This window comes from Balaenoptera physalus (genome assembly GCF_965194825.1).
Source record: "Balaenoptera physalus genome assembly, chromosome: 1".
Lineage (NCBI taxonomy): Eukaryota > Metazoa > Chordata > Mammalia > Artiodactyla > Balaenopteridae > Balaenoptera > Balaenoptera physalus.
Genome location: NC_138882.1, coordinates 45667927 through 45684734, shown reverse-complemented (window position 1 = coordinate 45684734; position 16808 = coordinate 45667927). Strand labels below are relative to the sequence as shown.

Genomic DNA, 16808 nt, shown 5'->3' with positions numbered 1-16808 from the left:
TTTGTGTTTTGCAATAATATTTGCATTTCCTTCCTGAGTGGAATAGAAATATGAACTTATTTTTAAGTACTGATTATTACATCGGATGCAAAATATTTAAACTAAGAGAGTGTATTCAGGAACAAAGGGGCTTATGTAAAAAATAACTACTGAGCCAGAATCAGTCTGGTTAGGTGTTTAAAAGGTACAAGAACTCTTTCAAATATCAGTTTCCCTCATTTATAAAATAAAAGAGCTGGGTTAGATGTTCTCAAAGGCCCTTTGAGGTTTAAACTGCTACAAATCATGAGAGACTATTTTTACATTACAACTTAATGTACAATTAATGGTTCCCTCGTGGGTTGAAACAGTTTTTATGTTAGTGAAAATGTACTGATTCAAAGGATCTCACATTATTCTAGTTCACTTCTTTTTGTCATTACAATATCAGTATAAGATCATTTCCAGTCTCATGAGAATATTTCTCATGGTTAGACAAAGTTTTTTTTTTTTTTTTTTTTTTTTCTTATATGTAGCAACATGAGAGGCCAGAAACCTCACTTATGGTGATTCTGTGGCTTGCAGGGATCTACTTTTACTCACATGTAGGTAATATCTGTATTTTCTAACAAAGTGAGTTGCATCTGTTTTCAATTTGATTTTTATCTGTAAGTGGATGAAAAAAGTATCATGAGTATCTTTCCCAACAAGTAGTATCATGATACGTGGTAATCCCTTTGTGAAAGCCTAATAAATGTTGACGAATTGGAAACAGTATTAAGAATAAACCAAAAGCCTGCTTATGTTTCGTACCATTTAAACACAATTGCCTTATGAAAATGCAACTAAATAGTTTTCCATTTTCATAAGAATGCCTAGAACTTAGTGCTTTCCATCCATAACTAACAGACAACAGGATAGATTTCCAGTGATATAACCTTTCTTCATTGGGTTTGAAGGAGAGGTATATTTGAGGAGTCACCCAGAATACACTATACATTTAAGTAAAGGTGTATAAAAAATTGATTTCACTTTTTTTTCTACTTAACGCTATTGCATTTCATTGTTGAACTTGAGATTCTATACTATCCTTGTTTTCTAATTCTTTTCTTCCCTTACATTGAGAATTATTTATGGCCACATTTTGTGTCTTGTCCTTAAAACAAATGTTCTGTTTATCTGATTTCTCTTGTCCTTTGCCTTCTTTAGTCTCTAAATCAGACATTATCCTCAAAGTTATTTATCCCCAGTCAAATTTATCAAGTGCTTTCTCAGACAATAAGTCAGTTCTTTGCACTTCCTTGAGTAAGGCAGCCATATTCTATGTTTAAGACATAAGAATGTCAACACTCTGATTATTGAAACATGTGTTCTATTTAAGGTCAGATATTAGTGATAATCAGTCTGGTTTCTATTGCCATATGGATAGATTTGATGAACAAAATGATTCATACCTTTCTGTTCAAGCATGATAGATCACTCAGAACCCATTTTTCAAAATATGGCATCTGCTTCTTTAGACAATTATCTTGATACATGCTTTATTTCATACATACAATTCCAGGTGCTTTATCAGGTTAAACTTTGAGGAAATATATCATTTGATTTATGGAGTAATTAACTGTAATAGATTTTTTTTTTTGTGCTCAGTTAGTTGATGATACCCCTACAGGTGTTACTTTGTAAAATACCACATTCAATGTATTACTCCTCTGCATAAAGTCCTTCAGGAATTTTTCATTTGGGTCTTTAGGATAAAATCCGATTGTCATAGCTTGACTTTGTGACTATACATAGTCTGCCCCTGACACACGCTTCCAACCTCATCTTCTGCTTCTCCCTTTTCTGAGCACTTAACTGTAGCCAGTTGGATGCACTCATGTTCTTAACATATATGAGTACTTCTGTCTTTCTGTGTTTCTTCAGAACTTCTCTTCTACCTGGAATGACTTTGTGTCTCTTTTTCATTTACAGAAATCTTATCTGACTTTCATGGGTAAGTTTTTTCACTTTGCCCATGAAGTCATTATTGAAATATTCAATTAGGGGAAGAGAAGGGAATTTAGTTGGAGATGGAGGAAAACATCTGAATATCCACTATGTGGCAAGTACTGTGATGGGCACCTTATATACATTATTTCAACAAGGGCTCCCTGTTTCATGAATTCCCATAACAGTCTTTTATTTAAGAAGACATTGTTATTATCATCATTATGACCAACTTCATGGACATTAGTCCATATCCCACCTTTATTATGTGTAGAGCAGGTCGCTTGGTTCAGGGTATACAATGATAAAGGAGCTGTGGTTCTTGACCTTGGAGGAAAGGTAAGAAGATTTATTAAAAACGAATAATGCAGACTACAAAATAATGCAAAAAGAGACTAGTTCAGAGAAGAAGTGTGATTACTAAATATTGACTAAAAATATGTTCATCAACAGTACCTGGAAGAGTACTTTGAATAATAAAACTTTATTTAATGAATGAACATAATTGCCTCACACTGTTAATTTTATGATAATATGTCTTAGCCATTTTCGTCATCCTTGAGGACAAAAAAAAAAAAATGGGATCCTTTTTACAGAGAATTAAGTTATTGCACAATACTTGTTTGATTCATTGATTCGTGGCTACTACTATTGAAATTTCAAATATGTTTTTGTTTATTTTGAGTAGCTTGGCTGTAGCTTAATATCCAGCACTGTTCAGTGTTTTATGCATAATTACAAGGGAAATTGTTATGACGGGATATAGTCTTAAAGGATATACGAACCAGAGAAAGATCTGAGATGGATTAAAGCTTAGTATGATTTAGAAGTAATTGTAGTAAGTTTAACTAAGCAGTACCTGTCCAGTCATGACCTGTTTGTTTAATGAGGAATTGTGTTTGCTGTTGCAGAACATTTCTGTGGACTGAAAGGTTTCCTTGTTCACAGTGAGGCATTAATACCCTATTATAACCCAGTTTCTTAATATTTTCCCAAAGCCTAATTTTCAAGGACACAGCACTTAAATTGGTGGTGAAATATTTTTCCATTTAAAAAAAATACAGTTGTTACTTTTCCCATTATTTTTTACTTATTTATTTTATCATAAAAATGAATATTTTGCTGGCATGGCAATTATTTTTCAATAATTAATATACTATAATATATATTATAATATACAATATATAATTATAGTATACTCTATTACAATAATTCAATACCCAATATATTGAAATTGGATTTGATAATTTGCTAATTATCTTTTATAAATTGGACCTTGAAAGAAATCCAGAAAGAAAGAATGGAGGGGAAAAAGAATCTCAGTATCGCCATTACCATGTTTTTTATAGGTTCTTTTCATTTCTCTTGAGAAATAGAACTGTCTGTAATACCTCTGCATGTAATATCTCTGCACAACTGGTTTTTGGACACTGTAATCTCATTTTGAATATATTATTCCAAGATATAAAAATTGAAATTTGTGCATGAGTTAAACTAGCATTTTATTCTGAACCTACTATAATAAGTGGATGTAGGGAAAGTTTGTCTTTTTTTTCTTTTTTTTAATACAGCAGTGTGTACATGTCAGTCCCAAACTCCCAGTCTAACCCTCCCCCACCCCCTTCCCCCCTGGTAACCACAAGTTCATTCTCTAAGTCTGTGAGTCTGTTTCTGTTTTGTAAATAAGTTAATTTGTATCATTTAAAAAAATTTTTTTAAACAAAATTCACATTTCATTTAGGTTGAAATAAACTATACAAAATTGATTTTCTTCACCAAAAATAACAGCAATATTTTCTGTATTATTCCTAGATAAACCACAAAACACTTATTTTTGTAGGTTTTCTAGGTTTTGCTTGTAAATCAAGATGAGGCAGTAGATATAGTCATGGAAAAAGAAGAAAACAGACAAATCAGTTGTCAGTATCCATGCTCTCTGATCCTGTCTTGAGCATGAAACAAGTGTTCAACATATACCCTGCCAAAAAGCTTATGAAGATGTAGGCTCAATAAAGGAATGCAAACAGCAACAACCAGATGTGAAACAACAATGGCAGGCTCTTCCATTCAAACTTTAACTATAACTTGTTCCTTTAACTTCATTTGATAAAGACAAAATCTACACTGAAATCCTTGTTTGGCAAACTCACACATTTCTCTTACGGTCTGATAATTTTCTTAACTGTCCCTTACAGATTTTTAACAGCATACTTAACACTCCTACTATTCAAAGGTCAGTCATGAGCTTCCTTGTAACGTTTTATAAAATGTATTCCTTCCCCCCATACCTCCTTAAAATTTATTTCTTCAAAGTTGATAATCTGCCTGTATCATTTCTTTAGATTCTGCGTATAAGCGATATCATATGATATTTGTCTTTCTCTGTCTGACTTCCTTCACTTAGTATGATAATCTCCATGTCCATCCATGTTGCTGCAAATGGCATCATTTCACTCTTTTTTATGGCTGAGTAGTATTCCATTGCATATATACCACATCTGAGTAGTATTCCATTGTATATATACCTCCATACAGTTCTCCACAGTGGTTCTACCAATTTACATTCCCACCAACAGTGTAGGAGGGTTCCCTTGCTCCACACCCTCTCCAGCATTAACTGTAGATTTTTTGATGATGGCCATTCTGACTGGTGTGAGGTGATATCTTATTGTAGTTTTGATTTGCATTACTTTAATAATTAGCAATGTTGAGCATGTTTTCATGTGCCTCTTGGCCATCTGTATGTCTTCTTTGGAGAAATGTCCATTTAGGTCTTCTGCCCATTTTTCCATTGGGTTGTTTGTTTTATTGATATTGAGCTGCATGAGCTGTTTGTAAATTTTGGAGAATAATCCCTTGTTGATCTTATCGTTTGCGAATATTTTCTCCCATTCTGAGGTTTGGGAAAGTTTGTCTTAACTGTGATGGAAATAAACCTCACACTAGTACAGAAAGTGACGGAGTCATGTAATTAAGCAAAGTCAACTACTGCACCAGGAATTCGAGGTAGTATAAAGCTGTAAATGTTTTCATATCACTCACGTGTCTCTTTTTCTCTTATAGGTGTTAAAATGGGTAGAGGAAGCGGTGCAGGCTTCCAAAGTTCACCTCTTATCAACAGATCATTTGGAACAGGCTGTAAACACTTGGAAAATTCCTTTTGATCCCAGTCTAAAAGAGGTTACTGTGTCTCTGAGTGGCCCTTCTCCAATGATTGAAATTCGCAATCCTTTAGGTGAGATATATGGGACATTCATATAATAAAATAGAAAAACCATGAAAGGTAGAAGATTTTTTGTACACTTACTTGTTCAAATTAATGCTAATTTTATAAATAAATTCAATAACTTCAAAAGTGACTAGGGAAGATGTTTAAAAATTAAAACTGAATGTTTTTAGTCTTAAGTATTGTTGACTTAACATGAGATTCAAAAAGCTGAAACTCCTAATAATTTAAACAGATCACAGGTACTAACTTAATTGTAGGTAAAGTATCCAAAAGAAAAAATATTTTAATTGAACCTGAAATCATATTTTCCTCATCTTTATGTGGGGAAATACTTCACAATAACTTATTCTGTAAAATTCTGTATTTTATGTTATTTTTAAGTGAATCACATGAAAAAACTCCTTTTAAAACCACTGATTAATTTTTTTACTATATCATTTTCTTGATAAATTTTAATTTTATAGGAGACAATCATTAAAAAACAAATTCATGTTCTCATTAGAATGATGTTTTAATTTACTTTGCTTCCTCAATAATTGTATAGTATAACCCTAAGTTTTGGCTTGATTCTATTGCTGGTTGAATATTACAATAAGACTTATTGTTGAATAGTAATCTAATAAAAACAGAAACCTCATTTTTCTTAATATTTGCATTTAGAAATTTTTTTAAACCTATTGATGTTTGCAAAATATTTTTATTCCCATTGTAGCTTTAGTATGTGCTACATTTTTTTTTACCTATTTTTGAATATTTATAAATGGGGAGGGAGTAACTACCTTTCTTACTTATTTGAGTCTTAGAAAATAACTAATACCTTAAAGAAAATAGCATATGAAATTGTCCTCAAAGGCTTCATCCACACTAACAATCAAATTGAAATTTACAAGCAAGCAAAATCTGTTTTTCAAGACTTCTACAGGTTTGGTCTTAAAAATGGATTTGTCTTTAGAAATGGATTTGTCTTTTTAGGTAACATTCTTCTAATACCATCCAGGCTACCTATCCAGGAAAGATTTGTGTTTTTCATTATCTGGATACTTAAAAGTACCTGTAACCATTGCATTAAGTTTCTACTACTTTAAAAAGTCATTGATATTGATATTTTAAAAGTCATTTATAGTGATTGTAAAGCTTTTGATGCAAACATAGAATTCTTATAATTGATTTGTTTATATAACTGCAGAAGTAGTCCATAGGAGAGCGAAGAGTGAAGTGAATAAGTAAACTGTGGCTTAATTCCAAATTTGCTTTTCTTCCTAAGTTCCACCTATCATGTTACTTCATTACACTGCCTCCTTTAACTATTCCTGTGACAAATAAAAGCCTTCAAGCTGTGCTTTGTGGAAAACTGAAGTTTTACACTTTATGCAAAGATATGCCCAGGGCTCTTATGTTAGTAACACCTTGAGTGATCTTCAAAAAGACATTTATTCTGTTTTACTGTTTTTGCCATCTGTTAAGTGTAAATGTCTCTGGGGACTGCACATAACTTCTTGGTAGCCATAATAGTTACCTAGGCTGACTTTGGAAATATGATTACAGCCTGTCATTTGTTACTCTCTTTATAAGATCAAATCAGCATAGTGAATAGGAATCTGTTACTTCAATTCCAACGTCCAGAAATGCTAAAGTTGAGTATCTTTTAGATATAAATAAAATAATATTTTGAGCTAGAGGCACAAATGTCCATCAGGTAATTTGTACTGGAAATGTATACAGCTAATATACATAGCTGAAAGAAAGATTATGATTGTTACCATTATGTCTGTCTTTCAGGGAAGCTGATAAAAAAGGGATTTGGCCTGAATGAGCTATTAAATATTCATAACTCTGCCAAGGTGGTGAATGTTAAAGAGCCAGAGGCTGGAATATGGACGGTGAAGGTATTTTATAAAGTCTATTTGTTATTTTATTTTGGTGTTGGCATGTTTTATAAAGTGTATACAATAGTTTATTTATATCTTCTCTAGCAATCAGAGAGAACGCTTTTACTAAAAAGCAATATACATGGTGCATTTGTAGGAGGTGTCTTGATCACATGAATTGATAGTGTTAAGTTTTGATGACCATGAAAGGCATCAATACCACTATAAATAGACTTAAAATTCTTGGATAGTTTTCCTATCATCAAATCTGTAGATTGGTTGTGTTAGCCACTGTCTGCTTCCAAAACAATCAGAGATGGAGCCAGTAGAGAATGATGGTTGGGGCATAGACCCCAGTATGGAACTGCCCTGGGTTTGAATCTCAACACCACTACTTAAAAGCTGCATTACATCAGAACTATTACTTCTCTGTGCCTTGCTTTCCACCTCTGTAATGTAGGATGGCAATAATAGTCCTTTCCTTCATAGAATTGTGCTGAGAATTAAATTAAGATGGTACAAATGAAGTACTTCGCATAGTTCCTGCTACAAAATAAGCTCTCAAGCACTGCTGGTTATTGGTATTTGGTGGATGTACATTCATTGTGTACTTTAACACAGAATGGTATTTGTATCCTAGAATTACATTCAGTAGTATATATTCACTCTAAGAAAGCACTGTAGTTTGGCAGTATGGAGGAAAGAACATACCCTCAAAATTCAGGATGCCATAAATCTGAGATCTATTTCTGTTGCACATTATATGTGGGACCCACTCTAGTATGTGGTCTGAGTGGCTTGCCCATATTTCTCAAAATTTTCAGTGTGCTCTGGCCTATTTCCAACTCAGGTACCCGTGTTTCTGTGTCTGAGAGGCTTTTTTTATTTTAACCTGAACAGGAGAAGGCTGTTCTTCCGGAGGATGAAGCCCCTCAAAAGCAGCTTTCAGCCCCTGCAGGAATAAGCTCCAGTTGTCTATAGTGAGAGCAGGCTTAAAAGCACACCCTTTATGGGCTGCATTCTTTTTCCTGTGTTACCTGCTCTTTGCTTATTAGCAGCCGTCATACCTCCCAAATGAACAACTTACTCTAGAATCCTTCTGGGACAATTCAAATGAAGATACCCCTTACATCATTTACTCTTTCATTGTCTCAGCTTCCCTGCATGAAAAAATGGGATCAATGGGCTCATAGTTCAAATTATTTAGCTTCTGTGAAAGTATGCGGAGGTGTTACACTGTAGAGATTCGAGGTGCCATTTTTTGCACGCCAGTTTTTTTTTAAGGAATACTTATATTAACCTTACCAATTTAAAAAATGAAAGTTTTCATTGTAACTCCATTTAAATCCTAGAATATCAATTTTTTATTCTCAGAACTCTCAGCCTTATAAGGAAAATAGAAACTGTAATATGGATTTTTGAACATGGATAATATGGGATAAGGGTGTAAGTAAAAAGGCAATGTGAAATAAAATTAGTAATTTTTTATTGAATAGATCAGAAATGGTCCCATCTGCCTGTTTTATTCACCCAGTTCCTTGCACATAGTAGTTGCTCAATATTTATTGAGTGCATTAGATTGTCAACAATGAAGCGTTTTGCTGTTACATTTTAAATAAATGTGGCCAAACTTGATGTTATGGTTATTTTGACCAACTTGCCCAAAATATGACTAGATTGAGTCTGACTTTCTGTGACCACAGTAAGAAGGAGTATAAGAAGGTTCTGAGTCTCTTTATCCCCCAAACACTTTAATTTAAGCATGACCTAAGCCAGCAGTGTCCTGAGCTAGCAAGTTCACTAAGGTAATTCATTCTTGCTCTCTGAATAGTGACGTTAAGTTGTTTATCGTTGATTTTGAAATATGTACAAGTGATACCACTCTTCTGTATTATTAGCAACTTATTGTGAAGTATTTGAATCCATTTTGCAGGTGATTTGGATTGCTAGCAGTGGTATTTCCTCTAGTAAAACTCTTGCCTAGAAGAGGGATATTTTACATGTCTCATGTTTTTCCTTGTGCCTAACACACCTATTCATTCAGTCATCCATTCAATAAACATTTACTGAGTGTCTGCTTTTGGCCATGTTCCATGATACTTAATGGGCACTGAGTACATCTTAATTGGTAATTAGAACAGAGAAGCAATGAGGATTAGTCTGTGAGTGAGGAGAGAGAGGATAAGATGGTGGGAACACTGTAGACAAGTTTCTAAGCTCGGTCTCCTATAATTAAGAAAACAATAAAAAGACACAGTATCTATTATCATATTACCTTAAATTTATATCTAGTCATCACCAAAAAAGCTTCTGGTCCTGATGTTACACAATTTCTAGAGTACAATTCGTGGTAACTAAACAAAGGATAAGCATTACAATGCAAGTATAGATAATAAACTTATTTTGCTCCTAAACGAAATGCCAAAATAATGTATTGGGTTGGTGCAAAGGAAATTGAGCTGAATCTACTGACATAAATATGGCTGTTGACTTTGGATCTCCCTTTTGGATGGCTAATGAATGATAACGTTTTACACGTGTGCTTTCTCAAGTGGAGAAATGTCTGAGATAAGATAGCACACCCCTGGTGCCGTCTCCTGTGCACTCTGCTATCTGGAAAGTGTCTGCTCTATCAATGGAATTAATAATGGCTTTTTGAATGTTTCACATAACAGTTTTAATCTCAAGTATGGAGCACAGCCTATCTCTTAATTGACCTTAGCCTGGTATTCAAGGACCACCTAATTGAGCCTCAACCAATCTTTCTGGTTATCTTCTACCATGTGCCTTTCCACTCTAATCTAATATGCTTTTGCAGTGTCTCTCACCCTCTCTCTTACCACATTCTCATGGTCCATGCTCTGTCTCAAGCTGTTGCTTCTTTCTAGAATGCTCTTCTCTTCTTACTTTATGTCTGATTGATAACTACCCACTAATGCTCAGCTCAAATGGCAACACTTTCATCAAGATTTTTCCGACTTTTTTCATCCAGAACATTCTCTTTTCCCTCTGGCTTTCTATTGCAATTTTTCTGCACCTCCCTTTTACATTATTTTGCCCCTTTATATCATATTTATTTCTGTACAGATTTTGTCCTCCAATTTTGCTATAGACCAGACTTTGTCACCAATATATGCCATAGTGCCTGGGAAAGAACTGTATAAATATTAATGAATAAAAATTAATATACTTATTCTGATGATACCTAGGGAAGCAGACAGAAGCATTGGTTTAGTTCACCCACAGTTGATATACTGACACAGAACACTTTATTATGTCCATCATTTGAAATGCTATGAGAGTGGCGATTTCTTTTCTCTTGTGGTTTTCCTCTGAAACCCTGGTAATTTCTTTTCTGTGATTTATTAGGACATTTTCACTAAACACAGGCAATGAGTCAACTCATCAGTACATTTCATATAAATGACTCGGATGTTTTAGGTTGCCTCTGATGCAGGGGAAAACATGCCAAAAAGAAGTCACTGAAATGAACTGCAAGTATTATTAGAAACAAAAGAGAAGGTTGTTTTATGGCCCTAAATTTTCATTTGTAGGGAAGCTACAAATCCTGAATCTAATTTCTGAGAAAAAATTTAAATTTTCCATTCGGGCAGCTGTATCTGTACATAGAGTATTTGAACATAACCACGGAAACTCTCAGGCCAAACTGTGTGCTCTGCTCTTTAAGGGAAACTTCCTGCAAAGACATTAAATAACTGTCAGCACCCATTAGGTTTAGGTGGTACAGACTGTTTCTATTAGTCTAGGATTATCAGTGTGATCATGTAATTTAGCACATGCCCTGGGGTGTTTCCATTAAGTAAATTTGGATAAACTGTCCTTATATAATCTCCTAAGTAGAGAAGGGAATGTACCCAACCACATGATTATATTGAGATTCTGAGACTAGTAGAAATATTCTGTTTGTAGATAGTTATTTTGGTTGCCAGAGCCTACTAATGCATTTTCTATAGGATAAGGATATTTTAGAAATCATACTCAAGTGACACAAACTTGCTAAGGAATCATAATTAAATAAGCCTCAAGTCTACAAAGGACTGCACAAGTAGAATATTATGCTGGCCTCCAATTATTCTCACCTGGTGCCTCTTTTGAATAAGCCTTCAGACTACACCAGGTGGGTTATTTAAATGGATTAGATATGGCATTAATTCAATGTTTAGGGTCAATGGAATGCTGTATAGTAGATTTTTTTCCTGGAATATTTCCCAGTTATTTTTGTCTGCCAATATCAGATTGTCAACCAAATGGAATGTTTCCTTTAAAGACATATCTGTACTCTTGTGTTTTTGTATAAATGTGTAGAGGTGTGTGTGTGTGTGAACATATACAGAATTTACTCTTTGTTTTGGGTACATTTCTCTCCTTGTATCACATTTCTTTAAACATATAATACCTAATAAAATGATAGTATTTAAATCTAGCTGGCTTTATTATATCTTTATGGCTGGCACAATGCCTAGCCCATAGTAGATTATCAATAAATATTTGATTAAAACCATAATATTCTTTAATTTGTAAAGAACAGTATGTCCTATAAGAGTAAATACTTTAAAAAGAGATGGATGTCTATTTTAATTCAAGATACACTACTTAGTATCTTTTTGACCTTGAAGAAATTACCTAAACCTCTCCAAGTCTGAGAAAAATGGGGGAAAATAATACCTACTTAATATTGTCATGATTAATTTAGATGTTGGCAAAATGCTTAAATGGTTTCTGACACATGAATGGTAAAAGTAGTTAAATCCGTTATTCTTATTCTCCTGAATGTGTGTAAATTGTAAATTGTATTTATATTTTCTATGAATTCAGATACACATAAAGGTTTTATTTTTTACTTGGCTTATTTATTGTTTTATAAAACATTGAAACTCCTTAGGAGAGAGAAGTTAAAGCCAGCTCTATCAATCACATTTTAATTCAGTTTATAACAGGGCACGCTTCACATTTAGCACCAGGAGGAATTCTCCCGGCTTAATACAAGAAAGTTCATTCCTCACTAATGTCACATGTCCTGTGAGGGCTGACAGGTGTTCTACTTCACATGGTCACTCAGGAACCCAAGCTGATGGAGACACCATCATATTTTGAACACGTGGCCTCTCTTAGTGGGGAAAAGACTGGACAATGTGCATTGAATAGAAAAAAGGAAGGGATTGTGTCACTTCTCTGATGAGGATTTTTTGTGAGTGACAGACACGCTTTACTTCCTTTATAACCCATTGGCCAGAACTATTGTCATGGCCTAATGGTCTGTGGGAGCTGGCTCATAAATGGCTCGTGTAGAGTCAGTTATGCACTTTCTCTTCCCAGCTCCGTGTTCAGTGACATCCTGTTGAAAGCTTGAAGTCAGCCACTGTGGTAGTATTTACATCACAGAAATTGGCAAATACCCCAAATTAGGGCTTTCTCTTTTCAGAGAGAATTTTACCAACACTCCACTAACCTGACCCCTCCTAAATGAGAGTGTATTTAGAAATTTAGAATGGCAAATGAATAGTTAGGTGGTATTATTGTTTTCTATGTCATAGTGTCCAAATCAACTCAGAGATTATGTTATCCTAAAATGCTGTGTATAGACTTAGAAAGAGTATTGAGCTTGGAGTAATTGCCATTTAACTTCCTGTCTAAACCTAGGCAAGTAATCATTTCTTTGAGCCCCAGTTTCTTTATGGTGCTATAAAATCATTTTTGGATGTAAGAGGACTTTATGAGATAATGTGTGAACACACTTAGCATAATGTGTCTAGAAAAATTCAATGAATTCTTGATGACTCTGGCATTAGTTGGTCCTAGGGGAATCTAAGGAAAAGTGCCAACGTTAAGCATTTGGATGACTTTAGTATCATTTATTAAACCTACATGTATTAAGTGCCTATTGAGTAAGATTTTATAGGTGATATATACAATATAATTATTGACTTCAAGGGCTTTCAGTGTAGAGAGGGCTTTCAATATTTAATAAGCCTTTATCCTTAAACTAAAAGTAGATCCATCTGCAATAGAACTGACCAGGAAGGTATCAGAGGAGCAACTAATTTTCCCTGGAGCTCTCCATGGTGCTTGCTTCATGGTATTTTAGCCTGTCCTGCTTTTTCATTCCTCATAGACTCACTCCAATTCAGAAGCCTACACTCTGGTCCACTCTGCTCCTTCGTTCCTCTTACTGCTTTGTGGATCATGGCTACCTATTTACAATTATAGAATGCCAGTAGGTATCTAGTCTAACCTCATCTTTGCCTCAGGTCTGTTCATACTACAGCAGCCTCTGTATTCCTGATTCAGATTCTTCTGCAACTTGATCAACATGACATTTTAACTCAGGATAGTAGTGTAGCTCATTATGAACCTTTATAAATTGTATGAATAAATATATTCTTTAAAATATAACTCTCACAATTTCAAGCCAATACAAACCCAGTTCAGTGTCTAGTGCCTAGAAATTTTCCTGTTATGTTTGGAGCCATTATGCTCCAAGCATAAGATTTCCCTCTTCTTAACTACAGAAACCATGAGGTGAGGATGGCTCTGTGTCAGAGTGATACTTCTAGATATTCTGTGTTGGAGAGATGATTTTTGGAGCCAAATTTTAATTTTATTATAACCCACAGTTTAAATCTACATGATATAAAAAGCAAGTAGAAAAACATTAAATCAGTAATTTTTGTCTTACTAATTTAATTATGTATATAGAAAAATGGTGCTAAGATGGCTAAAATAATTCAGAAGGGAAGAGAGGAATAAGAAATACACAGCTGGACTTCCCCTCTGTTTAACTTCATTACGGAATTAGCTGAATTTTCTTCGCCCCTCCAAGACCTTCTTATCATTTATTTCTCCTCCAACCCCACTCTGTCCATAGCATGTGAGAATCCAAAGCCTTCTCCCAATGCTTCTGGAGTTTCCTGAAGACTTACTTTCTTTTGGTCTCCTTGCCTCCTGATTATTTGTGTGTTGATTCTAATCTTTTGTACTTCGATGGAGGGTAAAGCTCAGCCCTTCAAAAATTTCGTAGGAAATCCACTAACAAGAATCTTTTGTGAGTTTAGTAGATTTGCCTGTAGATTTGGGGACATATCTTTAAGTGAGTTGTGTCCTTTGCTCTCTCCTTGCCATTTTGTTCTCCCCATTTTGTTTCTGCTTCTCTCCTGTGGATAGACTCAGAAATTCCATATTACTCTTCTATTATGTGGAGCAGTTGGGTATATTTCAGCTTTTAGCCCAAAACCAGCATAATCCAGTTCACTGAGATGATCATGAGAAATGCATGGGGTAGCAGTAGAGGTCGGTTTCTGGAACCTCACTGAGTTTACATCCCAGGTCTGCTACCCACTGTTTATCTGTGACTTTGAGCAAGTCACTTTACCCTTCTGATCTGTGAAATGAAGATAATAATAGTATTATCTCACAGAGACTTTTGTGAGGATTAAACGTGATAATTTACATAAAAGATTTGCCTGCTGTACAGAATGCATTTTGTATATGTTGGTACTTTTCTCCTTTTTCCATTTACTGGTTTGTTTAACCATCATTATACATAAAATCTTTTTGTTCCTATGTCAATAATACTTGAAAAAAGGGAACTCAGCTAAGAAACAGACTAAAATAATAGCTTACTTTAAGAAAACAGATTAAAATAATAAATTATTGGCACTTTCTCATGAAGAAATTTAATGTGATATATTGTGTTCCTAAAATAATGTCCAAGTATTGTTGTAATTCTTTTAAGAGAATGATTCAAGAATGATAAATGCAGACATGAGTATTAGAGGTCATTTTTAAATAAGTTAGCTTAAAATTTTTCTTTGCATTATATTTTTAAACTATAATTTTGGTTTATTTGTGATGTCCCTTGCTCCCATTACTCTGATTAACCCAGAGTTGGATGTCATTGTGCATAAAAACTGACTCACTTGGAAATATCTTTTACTTACAAACTCTTTTAAATTCTATGCAGGCATTCCTACTGTTTACAGTATAATATATAAATAAATTAAGATTTTCTTAACTAATTATGCTTCCTATTCTTAGCATTTCTCAGAGAATAGTGAAACTATGTCCTTATCTCCACCTACTTTTTTGCTATGTTATGTGGATCAAAATTAATTTATTTTCCAATAATTTTGTAGAGATTGTAAAGGACTCCCTCTTGATCAACTCAGCTTTATTTTTAATGTATTATTTAGCAACAGGATAGCATATTTTCAAACACTTAGGTAATTTTTAAGTTTCTCACTTAGCTATTAAGCAACATTTTTTAAATGGACTCGTTATCAGTTGATTTGTGCACAGACACTTGGTAGATGATTAGCACTTGACAACAGTCACTAGGCGGATTGCGTGTGATATTTACCCTTGGTAGCCTCAAGAGCTGTTTTATCACAAGGGACTTTCTGAGCAGCAAGACAACTAACAGCAATAGATGATGTCAGTGAAAAAATCTAAATCAACTCACAATATTGACCATTTCATTTCTCTTTTACAAGAAACCAGTAGACAATAGTGTCTTTAGTATAGCTCTACATTATCTAAAGCAGTTGAAATTAGACTTAGCAAGGTTTTGTATAGCCTTGTAGGAAATCCTCGACTTAAAATTGGTTTATGGTTGTAGTTTTTTTTTTTCTTGTCTGTTATGTGAAATTCAGAACACATTTTCCTTTAGAAATAATGCAATAAGTGGTGGTACTGAGACTCCTACACTTACACTTACAATCCTTTGTTACCCCTATGAAAATGAGCCATAGCGATAAGCAGCATAATTTATACTAAGAATACAACACTGTTTTCATGAAGATGTGTTTTTTTTCTTTTCCCTCACCTTCATTTTCCTTTCTTGTGAGTTCCTGCAAGTTCTGCTCAATGAGCAATATGATTGGTAGCAACAGGGACATACCTCCTCATCCTTTCTGTCCTCATTGCCAAATAATGAGTCACAGTGATTTAGGGAAAACTGTGTGGTTTGCCGAGCCTTGGAGCTGGCTTATCTTTAACCATGCCGTGGCTTAATCTAGCTGTTCACCATATTAAAATCATATATATATATATATATATATATATATATATATATATATATATATCTCTTTCTAGCACCTTCTGTCATGCTATGATAACTAAATATGTGTTTCTCAGTGTTGAGATGGAGAGCCATGTTGGCATCCTGGTGTTATCCTGTGAATGCTTTCTCTTACTCCTATATTCTGCTTCTACCTAAATGCTGGTATCATGTAATCATTTTATTTTGAGACAAAAATCTCAGTGATCAATGTAATAAAATAATGGTGAACTCTTGTTCATAAGCATTTAGATGGTTTTTGAAATGCATGTTCCTAAGCTCCACTGACTAGAGATTCTGATTCAGTAAATCTTGGCTGGAGCTCAGAGTCCATATTTTTGCAGATAACTGAAGTGCTTTTGTGTAGGTGTAGATATAGGTGGTCCTTAAATCATATTTGGAGAGATATTGATGTAGAGGCTAACGCTGACTTACCTTGCCCTTGGGAGACAATGTAGCATGGTGGGAAAGAGCCCAGAGCCTGACTTTTGCATTAAAACCCCACCTCTGCAAGATAGGAAATTTAGGAAACCTTGTGAACTTGGGCAAACTGTTTAATAGCTTTAGTGCCTCAACCTCCTTATCTGTGCAGTGGGGATAATGACGATATCTACCTTATAGGGTTGTAATAAGGATTAAATAAGCCAATGTATTCAAAGAGTCTGGG

General features: G+C 34.3%; 1 protein-coding gene across 7 annotated transcripts in view; it reads left to right on the top strand.

Annotated features, from left to right (window-relative positions):
- The window catches only part of HMCN1 (hemicentin 1), a 507647-nt gene that overhangs the window by 182451 nt on the left and 308388 nt on the right, over positions 1 to 16808 (top strand). For 5 of the 7 annotated variants that reach the window (XR_014266656.1, XM_082472452.1, XM_082472453.1 and 2 more), the window contains exons 5-6: positions 5032 to 5203; positions 6977 to 7083. Coding sequence is in view for 6 of the 7 variants with exons in the window: in XM_082472452.1 (XP_082328578.1) it covers positions 5032 to 5203; positions 6977 to 7083 (279 nt within the window). In the remaining variant the exon portion in view is untranslated. Of the gene's footprint in view, positions 1 to 805; positions 5204 to 6144; positions 7084 to 16808 lie in introns of those variants that run through there. The other 2 variants (XM_082472454.1, XM_082472455.1) reach the window with 2 other exon arrangements.